The sequence below is a fragment of the Carcharodon carcharias genome, chromosome 4 (assembly GCF_017639515.1).
Source record: "Carcharodon carcharias isolate sCarCar2 chromosome 4, sCarCar2.pri, whole genome shotgun sequence".
NCBI lineage: Eukaryota > Metazoa > Chordata > Chondrichthyes > Lamniformes > Lamnidae > Carcharodon > Carcharodon carcharias.
In genome coordinates this window covers 149,343,521-149,363,505 of record NC_054470.1, presented here as the reverse complement: position 1 = coordinate 149,363,505, position 19,985 = coordinate 149,343,521, and the positions used below count along the sequence as shown (strand labels likewise).

General features: G+C 39.2%; 1 protein-coding gene across 2 annotated transcripts in view; it reads right to left on the bottom strand.

Annotated features, from left to right (window-relative positions):
* Positions 1-6,414: 6,414 nt before the first annotated feature.
* The window catches only part of tmem167a (transmembrane protein 167A), a 42,308-nt gene continuing 28,737 nt past the window's right edge, over positions 6,415-19,985 (bottom strand). For both annotated transcript variants that reach the window (XM_041186331.1, XM_041186329.1), the window contains one exon: positions 6,415-6,819. In XM_041186331.1, the coding sequence (XP_041042265.1) occupies positions 6,749-6,819 (71 nt within the window). In that variant the 3' untranslated portion in view covers positions 6,415-6,748. The remainder of the gene's footprint in view (positions 6,820-19,985) is intronic.

Genomic DNA, 19,985 nt, shown 5'->3' with positions numbered 1-19,985 from the left:
CAGGTTAGCTAGCTCATAAAAAAAGCTTAATTTCTAAAAAAAAAAATTGAAAAGTGGGTAAGTTTAACATTTTTTTATTCATTCATGGGATGTGGCTAGGCCAGCATTTATTGCCCACCCGTAACTGCCCTGGAGAAGATAGCGGTGAGCTGCCTTCTTGAACAGTTACAGTCCATGTGGTTTAGGTACACCCATAGTGCTGTTAAGGAAGGAGTTCCAGGATTTTCAACCAGTGACAGTGAAGATCCAGGGATATATTTCCAAGTCAGGATGGTATGTGGTTTGGAGGGGAACTTCCAGGTGGTGGTATGCCCATGCATCTGCTGCCCTCGTCCTTCTAGATGGTAGCTGTCATGGGTTTGGGAGGTGTTGTCTAAGGAGGATTAGTGAGTTCCTGGAGTGCATCTTGTAGATGGTACACACTACTGCCATCATGCGTTGGTGGTGGATTACACCTTGGTTAATCCACACGAACATTACTGTCGCTTGAGTTCTGGCCCATCATATCATAAAAGGATAAAGGGGCACTGGAGAGGGTGCTAAGAAGATTTACAAGGATGATACCAGAAGTGCATAGCCAGTGGACAGTTTGCAAAATAATATTTGAAACCTGCAGAGGGGTAGAATGCTATAGTTATAGATTATGTAAAATAATTGAGGGGTTAGAATGTACCATAAAACTCCAAAAGGTAGTGATTGACATTGTTCAAAGAGAACTGAAAAGAGGCATTTGAAATGGGATTGGGAGAAACAATAAGATTGTAAAATGTCCAAGCATCAAACCAAGCAGGAGTATGAAACCCTTTTGTGTAAACATAAAAAGCGTCTCAATAGCATCCTTGAAACAGCTAAATGAGATTTTGATCAGAGGAGAAATTACTTGTTAACACAGAAAAATGCCAATCTGTATATCTTGAAATGAGAATTTACGACGTGAGTTTGGAAAATTAGCTTGAGCATGGAATTGTGCCTACAGCTAATTAAAAGGACAATTGGGCTGTGGACTTAAATGAAACATTCTATGCTAAGTTAAAGGCTGGGAATCAGAGGAAAAAGAAACTTAAGGGTTGAGTTATGATAATTCTATGATGTGTAAATTTTGCTAGTCTTACGTTTGTTGATTTTTGTTTTGGTTAAATCTTTGTAATTGTATATGATGTGAGGTTGTGAAATGAGATGTAAGGTTATTTGTATAGAATATCAGTTGTTTGTTATAAGTTTTGGGGATGGATGTGATGAACTCAAGAAGAGGAAAGGAAAAAACTTACATTTTGAAAATGGAGATTGGGTCCTTAGAGGTTGAGAACTACAACCTCCAGGGGCCTCTGCATGTGTGCCGACTCTGAAAAGGGCACACATGCACAGTCCATTCCTTTTTTCGATCTTTAGTGGCTCCACGCATATGCTGGCCAGCAAATGGATGCATATGCAGTTGATGCATCTTTTTCGGCCCTGTGCACAAGCGTAATTTATTTTTAAAAAAATTATTAGGTTTGGAAGCCAGCTCTGTGCTTGCACACAGGAAAACAAAATAAAAATGAAAGAGTGAAAAACAGGATCAGGTGACTCAGAAGAATACACCATTCTGCAGAAAGTACAAGAGACAGGATGGGAGCCGCAGGGATCAGGTCCCAAAGAAAAGAAAAATCCCCAAAAAACCAGGGAGTGAGATAGAAAGCAGACCCAGGAAGACAATTAAGTCAAGGGACAAGGACATAAGTCGGAAATAGGTCCTGTCAAGTGAAGTTAACAGTGAGGAGCAGAAGAAAAGGCTCCAAATTTACGAGACAAAGCTACAGGGAATAGACTTGGAACAAAGAAGCCAGAATATCTGAGGAGACAACTGAAGGTCAGTGACTCCTTACTACAGACCTTTGGAGCAGTGGTGTCCTGCTTGTCACAGCCGAATACCTGTGTGCATGGAAGATAAAGCCTGAATGTACATAGAGATCCAGGGGAAAGGAACATTGGAAGGAGAGTTCAAAACATGTGGAAGAAGTCTGAGTTGGAGCGTTGCTGGGAGAGAATTCCAAGGCGAATTCTTCAAATGTGGACATTAGAAGCCTTTAAGAGAAAGACAGTTTCAATGAGAATGGTTGGCCCACGGTGTAACAAGCACCTGGAGGGCTGATAAGAAACCCATAAAAACTTGGTTTTGGAGTGTGGTGTATCTGATTGCAGTTCACCTATTGGTTTATGTGGACTGTGTACTTATTGTGTACATTAGAATATAGATTTTGTAACTTGTGTTATCTTTACATACATATCTATCATTGGGGTGAAGGAGTCATGTAATATAGTGCGTCTTTTCTTGTTTAATAAATGTTTTCTTTTGTTAAAAGCTCACCAGCAGACTCCTGTGACTATTCAGTAGTCGCCCTCCATGTTTCTAAAAATAATAAAAGTTAGGATCTATCAAGCCAGGTTCCACCCTGGGATCTGACTTGTCCGGTAGTAACATCAGCTGGGATCATAACGTAACCAACCAGAAAGAAACCAGCCCACAATAAGTGTAAAGCACAGAATCTATGGACATCTACAATGCTAAAGTCAAGAATTTGGGGAAAATGGGAATGTGGTGCAAAGGGGGAAGGAAGTGCTGCTTTTTATTCTTTTACGTTCAGTAGCTGGTGCTTTCCTTTTGGTTCTTTGTGATTATTTTGCTATTAATTTACTAAATCAATAACTAATAAACAAGGTTATACAAAAATGGCAGGGCAAGTTGTGCGCTATAATTACATGTGGGAGCTTGTGAAGAGCATTGCCTTTCTGGGCATCTATATATGTGATAAATGTCCACAGATTGAGCAACTTCAATTCAGTTGATGATCTGTAATCTGAGTTGCAGACACTTGAGGGGGTGGGGGGGAGGGGGTGGGGGGGCAATCAGGAAAGGAGAAGAGTTATCTGGTTACTTTGCTCCAGTAAGTAGGACATGGCCAATGGTTAGTGCCAGGAGGGTGTGACTGCAAGTCAGGCAGGTATAGGGATCCAGGATATAGCAATGGAAGAGCCTCAGCCCTTGACTTCACCCAATGGGTATGAGGTAGATGGTGCCAGGGTGGATGAGAACAAAGATTATAGAGTGGATGGGCAAACTGACCATGGCACAAGAGGCCATTCAAGTGGAGGAATGAAAAGGAATGTGATAGCGACAGGGGACAAGACAGTAAGAGGGACAGACAGTGATCTCTACAGCCACAGCCAAGAGCTCTGAAAATTGTGTTTCCTGCCCAATTCAAGGGTTAAAGACATTTTCTCATGGGCAGAGATGAACTTGGGAGTGGGAGGAGGAGGATTCTGTTGTCCACGTAAGAACCAACCATACATCACGCTCCATTGGAGACAGTGGCATTGCAGTAGTCACTGGGATATTAATCCAGAGACCCAGGGTAATGGTCTGGGCACCCAGGTCCGAATTCAATAAGAATATCTGTAAGTAAAAGTCTAATTTTAACCATGAAACCATTGTTGATTGTCGCAAGAACCCATCAAGTTCACTAATGCCCTTTAGGGTGGGAAATCTGCCATCTTTATCTGGTCTGGCCTACACGTGACTCCAGGCCCACAGCAATATGGTTGACTCTTAAATGCCCTAGCAAGCCACTCAAGTTCTCAAGGGCAATTGGGATGGGCAGTAAATACTGACCTAGCCAATGATGCCCCATCCCACAAACAAATTTAAAAAAAAAAAAGTGTTTGAGGAGATGGTGCCCAAAAATGCAAAACTCAAAATGCTATCTCTGGATTGTTAACTGAGCCATGTGCCAATTAGCATACAATTAAGCAGATTAGATAATTTAACACATGGCTCCAAAAGTGCTTAGAGAAGAAGGGGCTTTGATTTGTCAGGTTCTAGTACTAGTACTGGGGAAACATGCTGTTGATGTGGGCTCCACTTAAACCGGATTGGGACCAGTGTCCTGATGAAATGGATAGGACTTTAAACTAACGCTAAACAAACAGTGGCGCATGTCCACTCAGCACACACTCCTTCTGCCAGCATATACAGATTTCTCCCACTGGTGACATCATTATTGTGCATCCACTGTCCACCTCTGGTTAACTGCTCCTCTCCCAAGCCTATGCTGCCTCTCGTTCAGCACCTCTCTGAGCCTCCCTGCCTCTCTTGAAATGGTTATCGCGGAAATTGTCACAATGTCATGCAATGTGATCTGTATATCAGATATTTCAATAAAATATTTTAATAAATAACCATTTTTTATTAAAAATGCATGTTAGTTTAAGATTTTCTTTAGGGAAGAGGATACATAGTATTGTTTGCACTTTCGAGCTTAGAAGGTGGTTCTTTTCCAGCTGAGTTTCGTCTGCAACATTTTGAAGCTGGCAGCTGGAAATGATGTTCAGACACTGCAACTGCTTGTGCCTGCAGGTTGGGACATCAGCAAATGTAGCCTTGAACAAAAAGTTGGTGGGGGCGGGGAGGATGGTTCCAGGTGAAGGGAGATTTGATATCTAGCGGGAAAACTTGAGGCAGTAGTGATTTCAGTAAAGACAAGAATTGGAGAATAAAGGACAGATTTAACTGTTAGTGCAGTTAATAAGACCCTTGCAAAGAATAGTGAAAAATAAAAGTAAAGGCTCTTTATCTGAATGCACAAAGCATTTGTAAATACAATAGACTAACTAGTGGAGCAAAGAGATAAGTGGCTTAGATCTCATCACCATCACAGAGACATGGATACAAGGTAACCAAGATTAGGGTGCACACTTCGAAAAGATAGGAAGGATCTTGGCTCAGAAGAACAGGAAACAATGGTGGGAATAGTTTATAGGCCCCTAAGAGTAGTTAGAAATTTTGGAGCTTGTCTCAATGTAATAATCACAAGGGTCTTTAATCTTCACAGTCTGGACAAATCAAATTGGCAAAGGTAGTCTGGAAAATAAGAATGCTTTCACAACAGTTTCCTGGAACAATACCTTGTGGAATCAACTAGGATAAAGCTTTTTTAGATTTAGTATGGTGCAATGAGGCAGGTTTTATTAGTAATCTCATAGTAAACAATCCTGTGGGGAAAAAGTGATCATAATACAACTAAATTCTACATGAAGTTTGAGAATGACATATTCCAGCTCCAAACTACAACCTTAAGTTTAAACAAAGTCATTTACACATGCATGAGGAGGGAGCTGCTACGGTTGATTGAGTCTATTTGTTGAAAGGTATGACAATAAATAAACTGTGGGAAATGTTTAAAGAAATAATTCAAAATGTTCAAAAATACATTGTATTGAAAAACAAAAACTCACAAGAAAGATCCATTCATCCCCCACCAGGGAAATTTAGGATAGTATTAGATGAAAAAATAAGTCGCAGCAAGCCTGAGTATTGGGAGAGTTTTAGAAACCAACAAAGGACAACTAAAAAGCAAAAAATTAGAATGACTAAACAAATAAACCAAGTAACCAATATGAGTGAGGAACTTCAGGTAAACAGGAGATTATTCACTTTGGAAGTAAGGATAGAAAAGCAGAATTTTTTTTTGTTTTATTACAGGCATGAAACTTGTAAATGCTGGTATTTAGGCGGATTTGGGTGTACTTGTACAAGGAAATTTAGAACGCATATTTAACATGCAGGAAACAGCAATTAAAAGGGCAAATGGCACATTAAACTTTATTGCAAGGGGACTGGAGTATAAGAATAAGGCGGTATTGCTACAATTGTATAGGGCTTTGGTGAGACCACACCTGGAATAATGTGTGCAATTTTGGTCTCGATTTCTAAGGATATATTTGCCTTGGAGGCAGTACAACAAAAATTCACTAAAATTGGCTTCTGGGAAGAGAGAGTTGTCTTATGATGAAAGGCTGAGTAAATTAGGTCTATATTCTCTGGAGTTAAGAAAAATGAGAAGTGAACTCACTGAAACGGTTTGACAGAGTAGACATTATGATGTTTTTTGCCCCAGCTGAGGAATCTAGTACACTGGGGCAAAGCCTCAGGACAAGGGGTTGATCATTTAGAGCTAAGATGAGGAGAATTTCTTCAGAGGATTCTAAATCTGGTTCTCTCTTCCCAGGGGGTCATAGATGCTCCATCATTGAGTATATTTCAAGGCTGAGCGAGACAGATTTTTGGTCTATCAAAGAATCCAGGGACATGGGAACGGGGGGGAAAGTGGAGTTGATTCAGGAGATCAGCCATGATCATATTGAATGGCAGAGCAGATTTAAGGGACTGTATGATCTATTCTTGCTCCTATTTCTTATGTTTTTATGAGGTTGGCTACTCAAGGGTTACAAATTACTCAGCAACCTTGACTCCAGAATGCCAGATGTAACCTTCTGGAGTAAACTTAACTTCAGTGAAACCTTACTTACTGTCATTTGGGGTGATGAAGCATACTGTAGTGCTCAGCATTTCATCCTTTCAATGAAAAGTTAAAAAAAAATCACTGAAGATTTTTATTGACAATACAATATTTAGACTGTTACACGCAGCAATAACTGATCAAATGATTCTAGCTCTCAAGTGCAGGACGGTTGTTGCAGTCCAATTAAAAAAAATCAGCCACAGTGGAGTTCTATCCCAAATATCTCAGTTCTTGGTCCAATAAGAGAGTTGTCGTTGATGTCACTGCTAAGAAAAGCTTGTGATGCAATAAGCACAACATGGATTTTGGAAGTTGCCATTTGTGGATCATTTTCACAATTATAAAGTTCATCTGCTGTGTATTTTAACCAATGTCCATTATCCATAGTGCTGCCCCTTTCGAGCTAATTGTTACTGTATAAAGAGAATACTGAATGCCATTACTATACAACATATGCCGACATAGGGACTTTTTCGTTCACCTGCAAAGGGAAGAGAAAGAGGTGAATAGCACATCAAAAGTATTTAAAACAGTGTAACATTTAACTGATTATTTAAATACACAAACCCTGAACAAATGAGGTTACTATAAAATCTTCAAAAAGGATAATAAAGCCAGCAAATTCCAAAACATTCTGCAGTTTTCAACAACAATGACTTTTATTTATAGAGTAGCTTTAATATAGCAAAACATTCCAAGGAGCTTCTGAGGAGAATTAAACAAAATTTGACATCAAGCAACATAAGGAGATATTAGGGAAGATGACCAAAGGCTTGATCAAAGAGGTAGGTTTTAAGGAATATTTTTAAAAAGAATAAAGAGGTATGGAGGTTTTGGGTCAGAATTCCAGAGTTTGGGGCCTGGACAGCTGAAAGCACAGCCACCAGTGGTGAAGCCATTAAATGTGGGATGCTCAAAAGGCCAGAATTCAAAGAACACAGGTCTTAGAGAGTTGTGAGGATTAAGGAGATTATACAGATAGGGAAAGGCAATGCCATGGAGAGATTTAAAAACAAGGATGAAAATTTTAAAATCAAGGTGTTGTTTAACAGTGAGCCAATTTAGGTCAGTGAGCACAGGTGTGACAGGGGAATGGGATTTGGTTCAAGTTAGCACAAGCAGAGTTTTGAATTACATCAAGCTTAGAGGGTAGAATGTGGGAGACTGCCACCTTGCCTGACCAAAGGTATGGGTGAGGGCTTCAGCAGCAGGTCAACTGAGGCAGGGGCTTACTCAGGTGATGTTATGGAGGTGGAAATAGACAATCTTACTGATGGCAAGAATGGGTCATTGGAAACTCATCACCATTAAATATGACACCAAGTTTGCAAACAGTTTAGTTCAGCCTCAGGCAATTGCCAGGGAGAGGGATGGAGTTGGTGGTATGGCAATGGAGTTGATTGCAGGGACCACGGGCAATGGTCAGAATTGTATACAGTCTGTTCCCCCGCCCAACTGAGAGATGGCAAGCAGGTAGCCTTGTGCTTTTTAAGCACCCACCTCTTCTGGTTTTTCCACCAGCAGCAGGGGAGCTGTCAGATCACCTGCCTGCCGTTGGGTCAATTGAGGACCTTAACTGGCTGATTGGTAGTCAGTTAAAGGTCTCCTGCCATCACTGTTGGTATTTTATTAGTGGCGGAGGGGCATGCCATAAGGCAAAATTTTCTTCTGTAGGTTCGGGAAATCCATCCTGTTCAGGCACCCTTTGCCCAGCTGTATGATACTTCCCACCTCAGCTTCTTCGCCCACCATGCCGTGGACTTTGGAAAAGAAACAGGCTGGACATAGTACGTTTGAAGGAATGAGAATAAAGTACAGTTAACATATCAGTTTAGAGGAAGTTTCGTTTGGAATCAGGGCATAGGAGTAGAGATTTTGATGGACCCAAAGATGATGGCTTTACTCATTCTGATACCATGCTGCAAAAGTTGTGACAAATTCAAGATTTGATGTCAGAGGGGCATTCTTTAAGAACGATAAAACTTGAATGTTCCTAGGGAAGTGGAAGTTCACACTATTCCTACAGGTGATGTCGCTGAGGAATAATTAAGAAAAGAGGGCACTGGATGACTCCTGGGTGACCTTAAATGTAATGGTGGAGGAATGGGAAGAGAAACCAATGATACATTTCTGTTGTCTATGTTTGGATAAGTAGGAATGAAGCTATATGTAAGGACTAGATGAAAACACTAATTTTTATTTTGCTTTTTCTTCCATCTTGCTGAAGATTCCTGACAGTTACAATTAGAATAGATCATCATTTTTATCTTGAGACAAGATTATAGCAGTGACTGACTGCAAGAGTTCCTAACAAAGTACTAATTTTTGTTAAGTCAGTATCCATATCAAAATAACAGACATTATAAATAACTATTTCACCAGTCAAATATTGCAGCAACACATCTGGCACTGGCATTAAATATTTATTAAGCATGGAATAAGATACAGCACACAGACTTCATTGTTTATTGCAAAATATATCAATGAGTCAGCGAACAAGTTTCATCCTTTGAAAATGAGTTACACAGTTCAATACTACCTTTGAGGAAAGATTAGAGAGATCTGTTCATGCCTTGTGTTCATTATTTTTTCACTGGAAGGCACTGGGTCCCCCTTCTTGAACCAACAAATCTCAGACTTTTTTTTTTTATAAATGCTATCCGACTGTCTAACTTGCTGAGCATGTGTTTTTGTTTGCGTTTATAAATTAGATCCAACTTGCAAATCTTGGAACAGAGTGCAAGGAGAATTTCAACTTTTCTACCATATGCCATGATGTTACTAGGGTACTTTTTAGTACCTCATGCTCAATTCCATAACACATTTTCTTTTATTATATACTTGTGCATTTAAAAAAAAACTTGTGTTTCACTGATCTTTCTCCCAACATTACTTCTTGTAGGAATCTGTTCTATCAAGTCTTCCCCCTATATCCTCTTCTTCCTGAATTCCAAGGCACTTTCTTTCCATTATCTTAATCTCCTGGCTTTATTGTTACTCCCCATTTTCCCTTACATCAGTTATAATTTGCCAGCAAATGTAAGACTGGGAACTCTTACTTCCTCTGTATTCTTATTGACTCCTAGATTCCCCTTGTTACCCTCAGAATTATATTTTTAATCTTAACAGTACAACACTTGCGTGCAAGACCCAAGGTTAAAAATGGTATTTAAATTGTTAGTTCTTTATTATGCGCTTGAACTTATTTTAATATTTTTGTAGTTCTGTAGATTCTGCATGCAAAAAGCCAATTGTCTGTTGCCTCCATAAATGCTGACCAACATCTAGTTCCAGCATTATCAGTTTTTGTCAGATTTTCAGAGTGAATATGGAAGTTGAACTCAGCTTTAGTTGGTGGCGTTTTCAAGTTGATACCACAAGATACTAAAATATTCAGTAAAAAAAAATTAATCTTCTACTAACTCTTTGAATTTCGCCAACATTTCAATAAATAGCATATACATTGCTTTATAAGGATTTTGAATATACCAGACTTGGATAAAACACTTATCAAACTTCTATAAAAAACACAATAAAATAACTCTTTGGAACAACTTGTATGGCTCCCAGAATTATATTTTTACAAATAGATTATACAGCACTAAAGCAATACTTATGGGATTTTATTTGCCATTAAAATAAATGGCTACTTTACTCCATTTATTGCATTTTTAAAGTTCTATGCCCTATTAATAAACAATGTAGTTTGGGTCTGATGATTAAATAAACTCTAGGAAATTAAACAATTTAACATATTATAGGGTCACTGTGACTGGACTGTTGCTTTGCTGAAAATTGTGAAAATGTGTTTCATTTCTTTTTCTCATGTTGAATATGAAAGGAAAAACAAGCCTTCCTATGTTGACGCAAAGGGAACCACCAGAGACTGTCTGGGTTTCCCATTCAACTTCTTTGTCTCAGAAGTATTTTAGGATTACAAAGTTAAGTTTTATATTAATAAGCTCAAAGGATAGCTTGTGGGAGTTTATGGGCAGAAGAATTGATGGCAGATCAGAATCCACATTTTTCTGAATAATAATGGGTCCAGTGTGGTCAATTTCTAGCAGTTAACACTTCAAGAGCACAGCTAGAAGAATGACCACTCATTTAAGAAAGCATTTGTTCTAACTTTTAAATTATAAATAAGCCCCAAATTCATGTTCTGAATAAGTTCTATTATTGTAGGCCATATTAATAGCAGATTGAATAATGATGCAAACCTAACTGAATATCCTTTCACTTGTCTCAATTCCTCCAAATAAAAGATTTGGCTATGGGTACCCGCATGGGTGCCAGTTTTTGAGAGGTATGTGGAACATTCCTTGCTCCAGTCCTACTCAGGCCCCCTCTCAACTATTTTTTTGGTACATCGCTGACTGTATCGGTGCCACTTCATGCTCTTGCCTGGACCTGGAAAAATTCATCGATTTTGCTTCCAATTTCCACCCCTCTCTCACCTTCACATGGCCCATCTCCGACACTTCCCTCCCATTCCTTGACCCGTCTCCATTGATTGGTTATAGGCTGTCTACCAATATTCATTACAAGCCAACCGACTTCCACAGCTACCTCAACTACAGCTCCTCACATCCTGCTTCCTGTAGAGGCTCCAACCCTTTCTCTTAGTTCCTCCATTTCCGTCACATCTATTCAGGTGATGCTATCTTCCAAAATGGTGCTTCTAACATGTCTTCCTTTTTCCTTAACTGAGGGTTACCCACCCGACTTTGGCAGACAGGGCCCTCAACCATGTCCGACCCATCTCCTGCATCTCTGCCCTCACCCCTCCCCCTCCCTCCCAGAACCATGATAGGCTCCCCTTTGAACTCACTTTTCACCCCACCAGCCTCAGCATTCAAAGGACCATCCTCTGCCATTCCTGCCAACTCCAGCATGATGCTACCTCCATACACATTTTCCCCTCACCCTTATCAGCATTCTGTAGGGACTATTCCTTCTGTGGCACCCTGATCCACTCCTCCAATTCCTCATCCTCTTCCCACAGCACCTTCTCATGCAATCGCAGAAGATGCAACACCTGCCCTTTTGCCTCATGATCCAAGGCCCCAAAAATCTTTGCAGGTGAAGAAGCGCTTCACTTGCACCACCTTTAATTTGGTCCACTGTATTTACTGCTCCCAACGAAGTCCCTTCTACATTGGGGAAACTAAACAGACTGGGTGACTGCTTTGCAGAACACCTTCGCTCAGTCCGCAAGCATGACCCAGACTTTCCTGTTGCTTGCCATTTCAACACACCATCCTGCTCTCAAGCCCACATGTCTGTCCTTGGCCTGCTGCAACGTTCCAGTGAAGCCCAACGCAAACTGGGGGAACAGTACCTCATCTTCCGATTAGACACTTTACAGCCATCTGGACTTGACATGGAATTCAATAACTTCAGACCATGAACACTTTCCTCCATCTCTACTCCATTTTTATTTTCATTTATTATTATATTTATTTATTATTTTAAAATAATTTTTCTCCCAACACCCACCCCCAACCACAGGGCCATCTGTCACTTGTTTCTATGTTGTGCTTCCACAGAGCGCTCACCCTTGTTCTGCTATTAACACATTCTGCCACAATCACTATCACCTTTAGACCTTGTCACTACCATTACCATTCCCTTTGTCTTGTGTCCATGACAACTTTGTCAATTTCTCCTTAGCTCCCACCTACACCTGACCTCCGATCTTGCTTCACCTGCTTCACCCCCTATTAAATTAGTATAAAACCCACAGCATTTCTACTTCTCTTTAGCTCTGAAGAGTCATACGGATTCGAAACGTTAACTCTGTTTCTCTCCACGGATGCTGCCAGATCAGCTGAGTTTTTATAGCATTTTCTGTTTTTATTTTATATCATATTAATTAAATATTTTACTGCATAATCTGAAGAAGTTGCAGTTTTCAAATATTAGATTCTAGCAGTCCAAACTAAACACTTGGAAAATTTTAGAAACTTTAAAAACATAAAACTGACATGGTTCTTACATACAAAATAAACCTGCCCCATCTCATTTGGAACACACTTTGGAACCCAGTACTATATACAACTGCCTAAGAAGCTAATAAGTAAGAACACTTGTGTTTTCTGTCAGTAGTTGACTTCACTACGTCAAGAACAGTATACAAATAGCCCAAAAATATACATAGGTCAATACCACGTACATACTGACTGACCTAATGAAAATTACTGGCTCACCAAGTTTTCTGTCAATTAGCATTCTTCTCCAAAGTTGATCTCAGAAACTTACAAATTCCAGCAAGTTTAACATGGTCGGTACAGTGTTCTGGTGGCTTGATTCACAGTTAATAACTGAATGTTGCTATAGTAACCTGCCTTCTTGTTCCTGCTCGTTATAAGCCCTGCTCAGCACTGCAAATAGATGAGACCTCTGATGTTATTAGAACATTAAAAAAAATAAACTTTGAGGGTAGACTAGCAAGTAATATAAAAATGGACAGTAAGAGCTTCTTTAAATATATAAAAAGAAAGAGAGGGGCCAAAGTCAATATAGGCCCCTTAGAGAATGAGGCTGGGGAAATAATAATGGGGAACCAGGAAATAGCAGAGGACTTGAATAAATACTTTGCATCAGTCTTCATGATAGAAGACACTAATAGCATACCAAAAATACTAAGTAATCATGGGGCAAAAGTGGGGGGGGGGGGTGGAGAAAGAGGAGGAGGATGATATATACAATAATGTATCACTAGTGAAAAAGTGCTGGAGAAACTAATGGGGCTAAAGGCCGATAAGTCACCTGGACCTGATGGGTTGCATCCTAGGATATTAAAGGAAATAGCTACAGAGATAGCGGATGCACTGGTAGGAATCTTCTAAGAGTCCTTAGATTCTGGAAAAGTCCCAGAGGATTGGAAAACTGCCTTATTCAAAAAGGGAGGGAGACCAAAAAACAGGTAACTATAGGCCAGTTAGCTTAACATCTGTCACTGGGAAAATGTTGGGAGTCTATTATAAAAGGTGCAATAGCAGAGCATTTAGAAATATATAATCTAATCAAGCAGGGTCAGCATGGCTTCATGAAGGGGAAATCATGCCTGACAAATTTATTGGAAGTATTTGAGGAGATAACAAGCTGGATAGATAAAGTGGGAGCAGTAGATGTAATATATTTGGATTTCCAAAAGACATTTGATAAGGTACCACACAAGGCTCCTTGAGCTAGGAACCCAGGGTGTTGGATGAGGGAAATGAACATTCTGTCGCCAAGTTTGCGGATGACACAAAAATAGGTGGGAAGGCAGGTGATGAGGATGACACAAAGAGTCCACAGAGGGATATAGACAGGTTAAGTGAGTGGGCAAAAATGTGGCAGATGGAATATAATGTAGGAAAGTGTGCAGTTATGCACTTTGGCAGGAAGAATAGAGGAGCTGAATATTATTTAAATGGAAGAAAGCTGCAACACAGAGATTTGGGGGTCCTCGTGCATGAATCCCAAAAAGCTAGCATACAAGTTCAGCAGGTAATAGGGAAGGCAAATGGAATGTTGGCCTTTATTTCAAAGGGAATGGAATATAAAAATAGGGAAGTCTTGCTAAAACTATACAAGGCACTAGTTCGACCACACCTAGAATACTGTGAACAGTTTTGGTCCCCTTATCTAAGGAAAGATATACTGGCATTGGAGACAGTCCAGAGAAGGTTCACTAGGTTGATTCTGGGGATGGAGGGATTTTCTTATGAGGAGAGGTTGAGTCGGTTGGGCCTGTACTCATTGGAGTTCAGAAGAATGAGAGGCGACCTTACTGAAACATAAGATTCTTAGGAGGCTTGACAGGGTAGATGCTGAGAGGTTATTTCCCCTTGTGGGAGAGTCTAGGGCCAGAGGGCATAATCTCAGAGTAAGGGGGTGCCCATTTAAAACAGAGATGAGGAGGAATTTCTTCTTTCAGAGGGTAGTCAATCGGTGGAATTCTTTACTGCAGGGGGCTATTCAAGCCTGAGATGGACAGATTTTTAATCATAAGGGAATCAAGGGTTACGGGGAAAAGGCAGCAAAGTGGAATTGGGGATCATCAGATCTCATTGAATGGTGGAGCAGACTCGATGGGACGAACGGTCGACTTCTGCTCCTATGTCTTATTAAAACTATCAAGTAAAAGAACTACATTTTTATAGGATTATGAATATTTTTTAAGAGTATCTTTCAAAGCTACACACTACTTTTGTCTGACTAGGTAGCGGCACTATTACAGTTTGCTGAATGCCACTTTGATCTGATCATAAAGGTGTCCAGAACAGCCTGATGACTCATCTTCCTCTACTGCAAGGGTAACACTTAGCTATGGTACATTGTTGAGTTGATGAAAGCAGTAATGAGAGGAGTAACAGCAGTGAACACAACACTGTAAAGCTCAACATATTATCTTATCAATTGCAAAGCACAAAATAAGCTCAATATTGTCTAATTATTGATGGCAGTCATTTTGAAAGATTGCTAGTAGCTTTCATTACACTATGTCCTTATGGTTAAAATACACTGCTTAAAATTACTAACGATAAAAGTAAAATACTGCGGATGCTGGAAATCTGAAAAAACAGAAAATGCTGGAGAAACTCAGAAGTTCTAGCAGCAACTGTGGAAAGAGTAACTGAGTTAATGTTTTGAGTCCGTATGACCCTTCATCTGAAGGAGGGTCATACGGATTCAAAATGTTAACTGTTTCTCTCCCCACAGATGCTGCTAGACCTGCTGAGTTTTTCCAGCATTTTCTGTTTTTTTTAAATTACTTGAGATTTGTTAACGCCCAGAGTGGTTTAGTAACCATTCTACACTCTTCAGGAAAAAAAGGACATATTACAAGTGAGCACTTCTGCTCCATTTCAATGGACAAAGTTTTATGTAGGGAATGCTAATTTGTAAATTTTATCCTTTACTTCACCCCTATATTCCCTAGAATTTAGAAGGATTAGAGGTGATCTAATTGAAACGCATAAAGTTGTCAAGGGCTTAATGTGGATGCTGTAAGGCTAGCTCCTCACTAGGACTAGAACTAGAACTTGGGACTGGGATGAGGAGAAATTTCACTCAAAAGGGTTGTGAGCTTTTGGAATTCTCCACCCGAGGGCCGACGATGTTCAGTTGTTGAATATATTCATGATCAACAGATTTTTGAGTACTAATGGAATCGAGGGATATAGGTATAGTGCAGGAAAGTAGAGTTGAGACACATGATCAGCCATGATCTTACAGGGTGGTGAAGCAGGCTCGGAGGGCTGAACGCCTACTCTTTCTATTTCTTGCATACTTACATGTAGAGAATATGATCACTTTCATACATAGCAGTTATTAGGTGCCAAACATTCAATTTTTTAAAAGCATGCTTAGGTAGAGGAGATAAAGGAATTAATGCTGGGATAAAAGCATAATACTGCAGATACAGGAGATCTGAAATAAAAATAGAAAATTCTGGAAAAACTCACCACGTCTGATGACATCTGTGTAGAGAAATGGAGTTATGGTTCAAGCCAAATATGACTCTTCTTCAGAACTCTTGTTTTTATTAACTTAATACTGCTGCATGTGAGCTAGTGTCTAAAGTTTTAATATGTAGAATTGCAATTATAAAGAGAACTAACCTCAACAATTTAGTAGGGATGGAGCTGGCAAAGTAGATTAGAGAGCTCGTTTCTCACCCCACTGGCCCTTGTATCAAATAAAACAAAAAAAATCAGGGTTCAGAGGTAACAAAGGTATGGAAAAGGGTTTTGGTGACAGTGGGAGTAAAGAAGTGGATGTGAACAAGGTCACAAGGGTGGAAAGAAGTGCCTTCAGTGATGGATAGGATTTTCAATTTGAAGTTCAGTTCTGGGTCAAACTGAACAGAGACCAATCTGGTTCAGCCTGAGGGATAGCCAAGAACCTGATGGTCAGGAGCAAATGTTTTGATGGAGATTGAATGTGGTGACCTTTGTTCCCCCAAAATCCAAGTACAAAAATTGTGGCTCATCCATGACTAAACGACAGACAGATTGTGAGGTGAAGGCAAGGGGAAAAGGTAGAGCTGTGCAATGTTTAGACACATGAAGAAGCTGACTCTACATCTACAGATGATGTCGCCCAGAGGCACTGTGGAAATGAACTGCATCAGGTTATAGCAGAACCTTGGAAGGGCAATCCTATGGAGATGGACCATGGAGGTGAATAGGGAACAAAATGCCCCCAACAGAATTTGCACAGCAAACTGTGGATATGAGAAAAGGTAGTTGGGTGAGGAGGCAAATCTCAGATAGCTGAACACTTATAGAACAGAGCGCTTTCCCATTCAAATACTTAGCCACAGTCCTCAGCACATACTCTTGAAATAAGACATAGGAGTAAATCTGGTTCAACAAATTGGTGCCTGCAGACTAACATCTATATTATCAGTTCTTGATATCTACATTATTAATTCCAATTCCCTCATGTGAACACCAGATGCATAGATTGAACAGCAGTCTAACATAATCCCAAGCAAATGTGTCAGTGTAAAAACTTGTTAACAACCCTTCCATATCAATCCAAAATTGGAATGCATAGAGAATACCTCTCGCTCCTCTCAAAAGGTTTGCTTAACCAACTGCTCAGTTTTGCACAGCACATTTACATTTGTTTAATTCAAACTGTTAAATTTAGTTAAATTGATTCAATTCAGTCTAGAAAAATAGGTACTTATATAGCGCTTTAGAATGCATTGTGAAATGCCATGGCATGATTCTGCATTGTGTGAATTACACTTGTCATGCAATGATTAACATGCAATAGCCACAGCAAACTCCCATAAAATAAGCTGGGTCAACAACCAGTTCATCTGCACATAATGGTCTGGATTTATCAGTAGCAAAGCGATGGCACTTATCACCGACTTTGAAGAAAGCTGCCCACAAAAATCTAGCAAGCTCTGTGGCATGGATTTCATTTTTTCCAATATTAGGTACTCTCTGGTGTCCAACAGCAATGATGATAGCATTCAGGCTAAACAGCCAATCATAACGAAGAATTCTTCAATAACCAACCAGCAAGTAACAAGTTTTATCATTGACCTTCTATATTTTTTTTCTTCACAGGAAGCAAAATAAAGATTGGGAATTATATATGGGGATAAGGTAGCAGCAGAAATATCAAACTTTAAATTCATTAAATGTTTATTCTTTCAAAAATCTATGGAAATTTTTATATGTAATGGAGAAATGTAATATTCCACAAATATAGAATCAGTTTTTCTAGACCAGTGAGGTTATTCAGCAATAATGATGATTTAGTAAGTTTTTAAAAATGGAGTTACATCTTATTTAATAAGACATAAAAGTTTGAAGGTTTTGACAGTGAAAATAATAGCATAAAGAGTAGAAGTTTACATCAGTCCAGTGGCTTTTAATTTGATTTCAATCTACAAGGAGTTTCACAATGGACCCTGTGGAGGACTGATAGCAACTTTTGAATTTACCTGTTTAAATGCATGTTTTTTTAAATTTATTCTTTCACGGGATTTGGGCATCGCTGGCTAAGCCACCATTCATGACCCATGCGGAAGTCAGAAGTTGCTTCAGTTTCATAGGACAACAGTAAATGCTGACTGTTGCGTCATTGTTACGGCCAGAAAATCCAGGCCAATGACATTCTTGACTGGACACAGTGTCAGCTCTCATATGCAAACAAATACCATACATATGAAATGCTAGACACTAATCACTGACAAGCTTCACTGTGTCTCCCCACACTTCAGGTGAGAAGGTAAAAAGTTAAGCAATTTCTTTTTTTAAAGCTTGGGACATTTACCTACAGTAATCAAAAATGTAGCTTATTAAAATCTTCAAAGCTTTCTACAAGATCTGGCTGTTACATACATTAATTTCATAAGCACGGTTTAAAACTTAGAGAGTTAGCATATAAAGTGGTTTTACCTCAGATTACAGTATAACTAATTTATCTAAGAAACCATATTTTGCTCTCCCCCTTTTGCCTAGTCTAAATAGCAAGATTAAGAGCAGGCACTGCACAATCAATTTCTTTCACAGTAACAGAAAGCATAGACTATCTGTGTACTAAATAGCTGAACCCTTTGAAACAGGGTGCTACTCTCGCAGCAAGAGAGCAGCTTTTGTTATTAATTAACATAAATGGACTTCAATAGTTTGATTGAGAGAGAAAAATGCTTCACTATTCCCAAGTATTTGAAATTCTTATAAAACAGAAACCTATTCAACATAGCATGTATAATACCCTGAACTAATCTATGTTCATTAAGAGTTATTTAGTACAGAAAAGGACTAAATTTTGCATAGTCATTCCTAAAGGGATCAACTAAAAAAATTAGAAAGGAATTCAAAAAGGAGAGAAATTCTTCAAACAGTACTCAATTGTGGACATAGTTGTACAAAACACAAAAACCTGATCTAAATGTGAACTTGAATATCTCCATTGCATGACCCGAAGATTGGGGAGGCTGGATCTTCAGTAAAACAAAACCTCCACCCATCAGTGCTGAAGCCCAACACAACTGGAAATTCAAGGTTAAAACATTAAGATGGACAACAATCTATCACTGTGATGCCTGTTTTATTGATTTATTACATTAAAAAAATTAGTCTGGCATTTTTTAAATTCAATTCCCCCACTCTAGGGCCCAAGCAATGCTAGACACTAGAAACTGACAGGTGTAATTTTGGCAATATGCCTTCTATTTCTAGGTAGGCATCTTTTTTTTTAAAAAAAATGTGTCCTTTATTTTTCATCATTCGCATATGGAGTTAAACATTGAAACTGTGCAGATGTATATCCTTACTGCCCAACATATGGGACTAAAATGTTATAAAATTGTAAATACTGCAATTTTTAAATTGCAACTCCCCCCCCTGCCCCACACACACACACACACACACACACTCCAGTCCTATATCCCATTGATGTTTTAAAATATTCTTTGTATTTTAAATCAACAGCAATAGCCTGGACTGAAGCCAAGGAGAAGAGTTGTCATTTAAGTAGTAAAATGCTACAAAATCAGTGTAAAAGATGATGGCAACACCAAATAAGAATGTCCTGCACTCCTGCTGAAGCAGAGAGTGTTACCATTTAAGGATGCAATTAGGCTTTTACTTCTGCATTGATACAAAGTACACTTGGCTTTGTAGTGATCATATAATGATTTTGGAATCAAGTCCCCAGTGAAGACTGAGTTGGTCTCCAGCAGTGAGAGGAACAAGAATATTGAGTGGAAACAGATGGGCAATTTGTGACAAAAGTCAAGGCCAGTCAGAATAGGACACTTACTACTTCAGAAGGGAGAAATGAAAAAGTACTTATGTAAAAGTATTCTACATCTGATGTAGTTTCTGAAACAGTCTAGAGATATATAAAAATAATTTTCTCTGATGAGCTCCACCAAAGTGTGCTGCAAATTCACACTCCAGGCATACAGGTGGGTCTGCACTATAAGGGTCAACATGCACTGAGTTTCCCACACTCTAATACATTATGTATTAATCAAACATCAAGTGGCAGTTTTGTTTCTGCAATTAAATTGATATTTATTTACTGGGCAGTACAGAAGGCATAACTGAAACTTTGCTAGATGCAAGAATGAAAAGCAAAGCAGAAGTACAGGAAAGAGAGGATATCTACAACATGGCA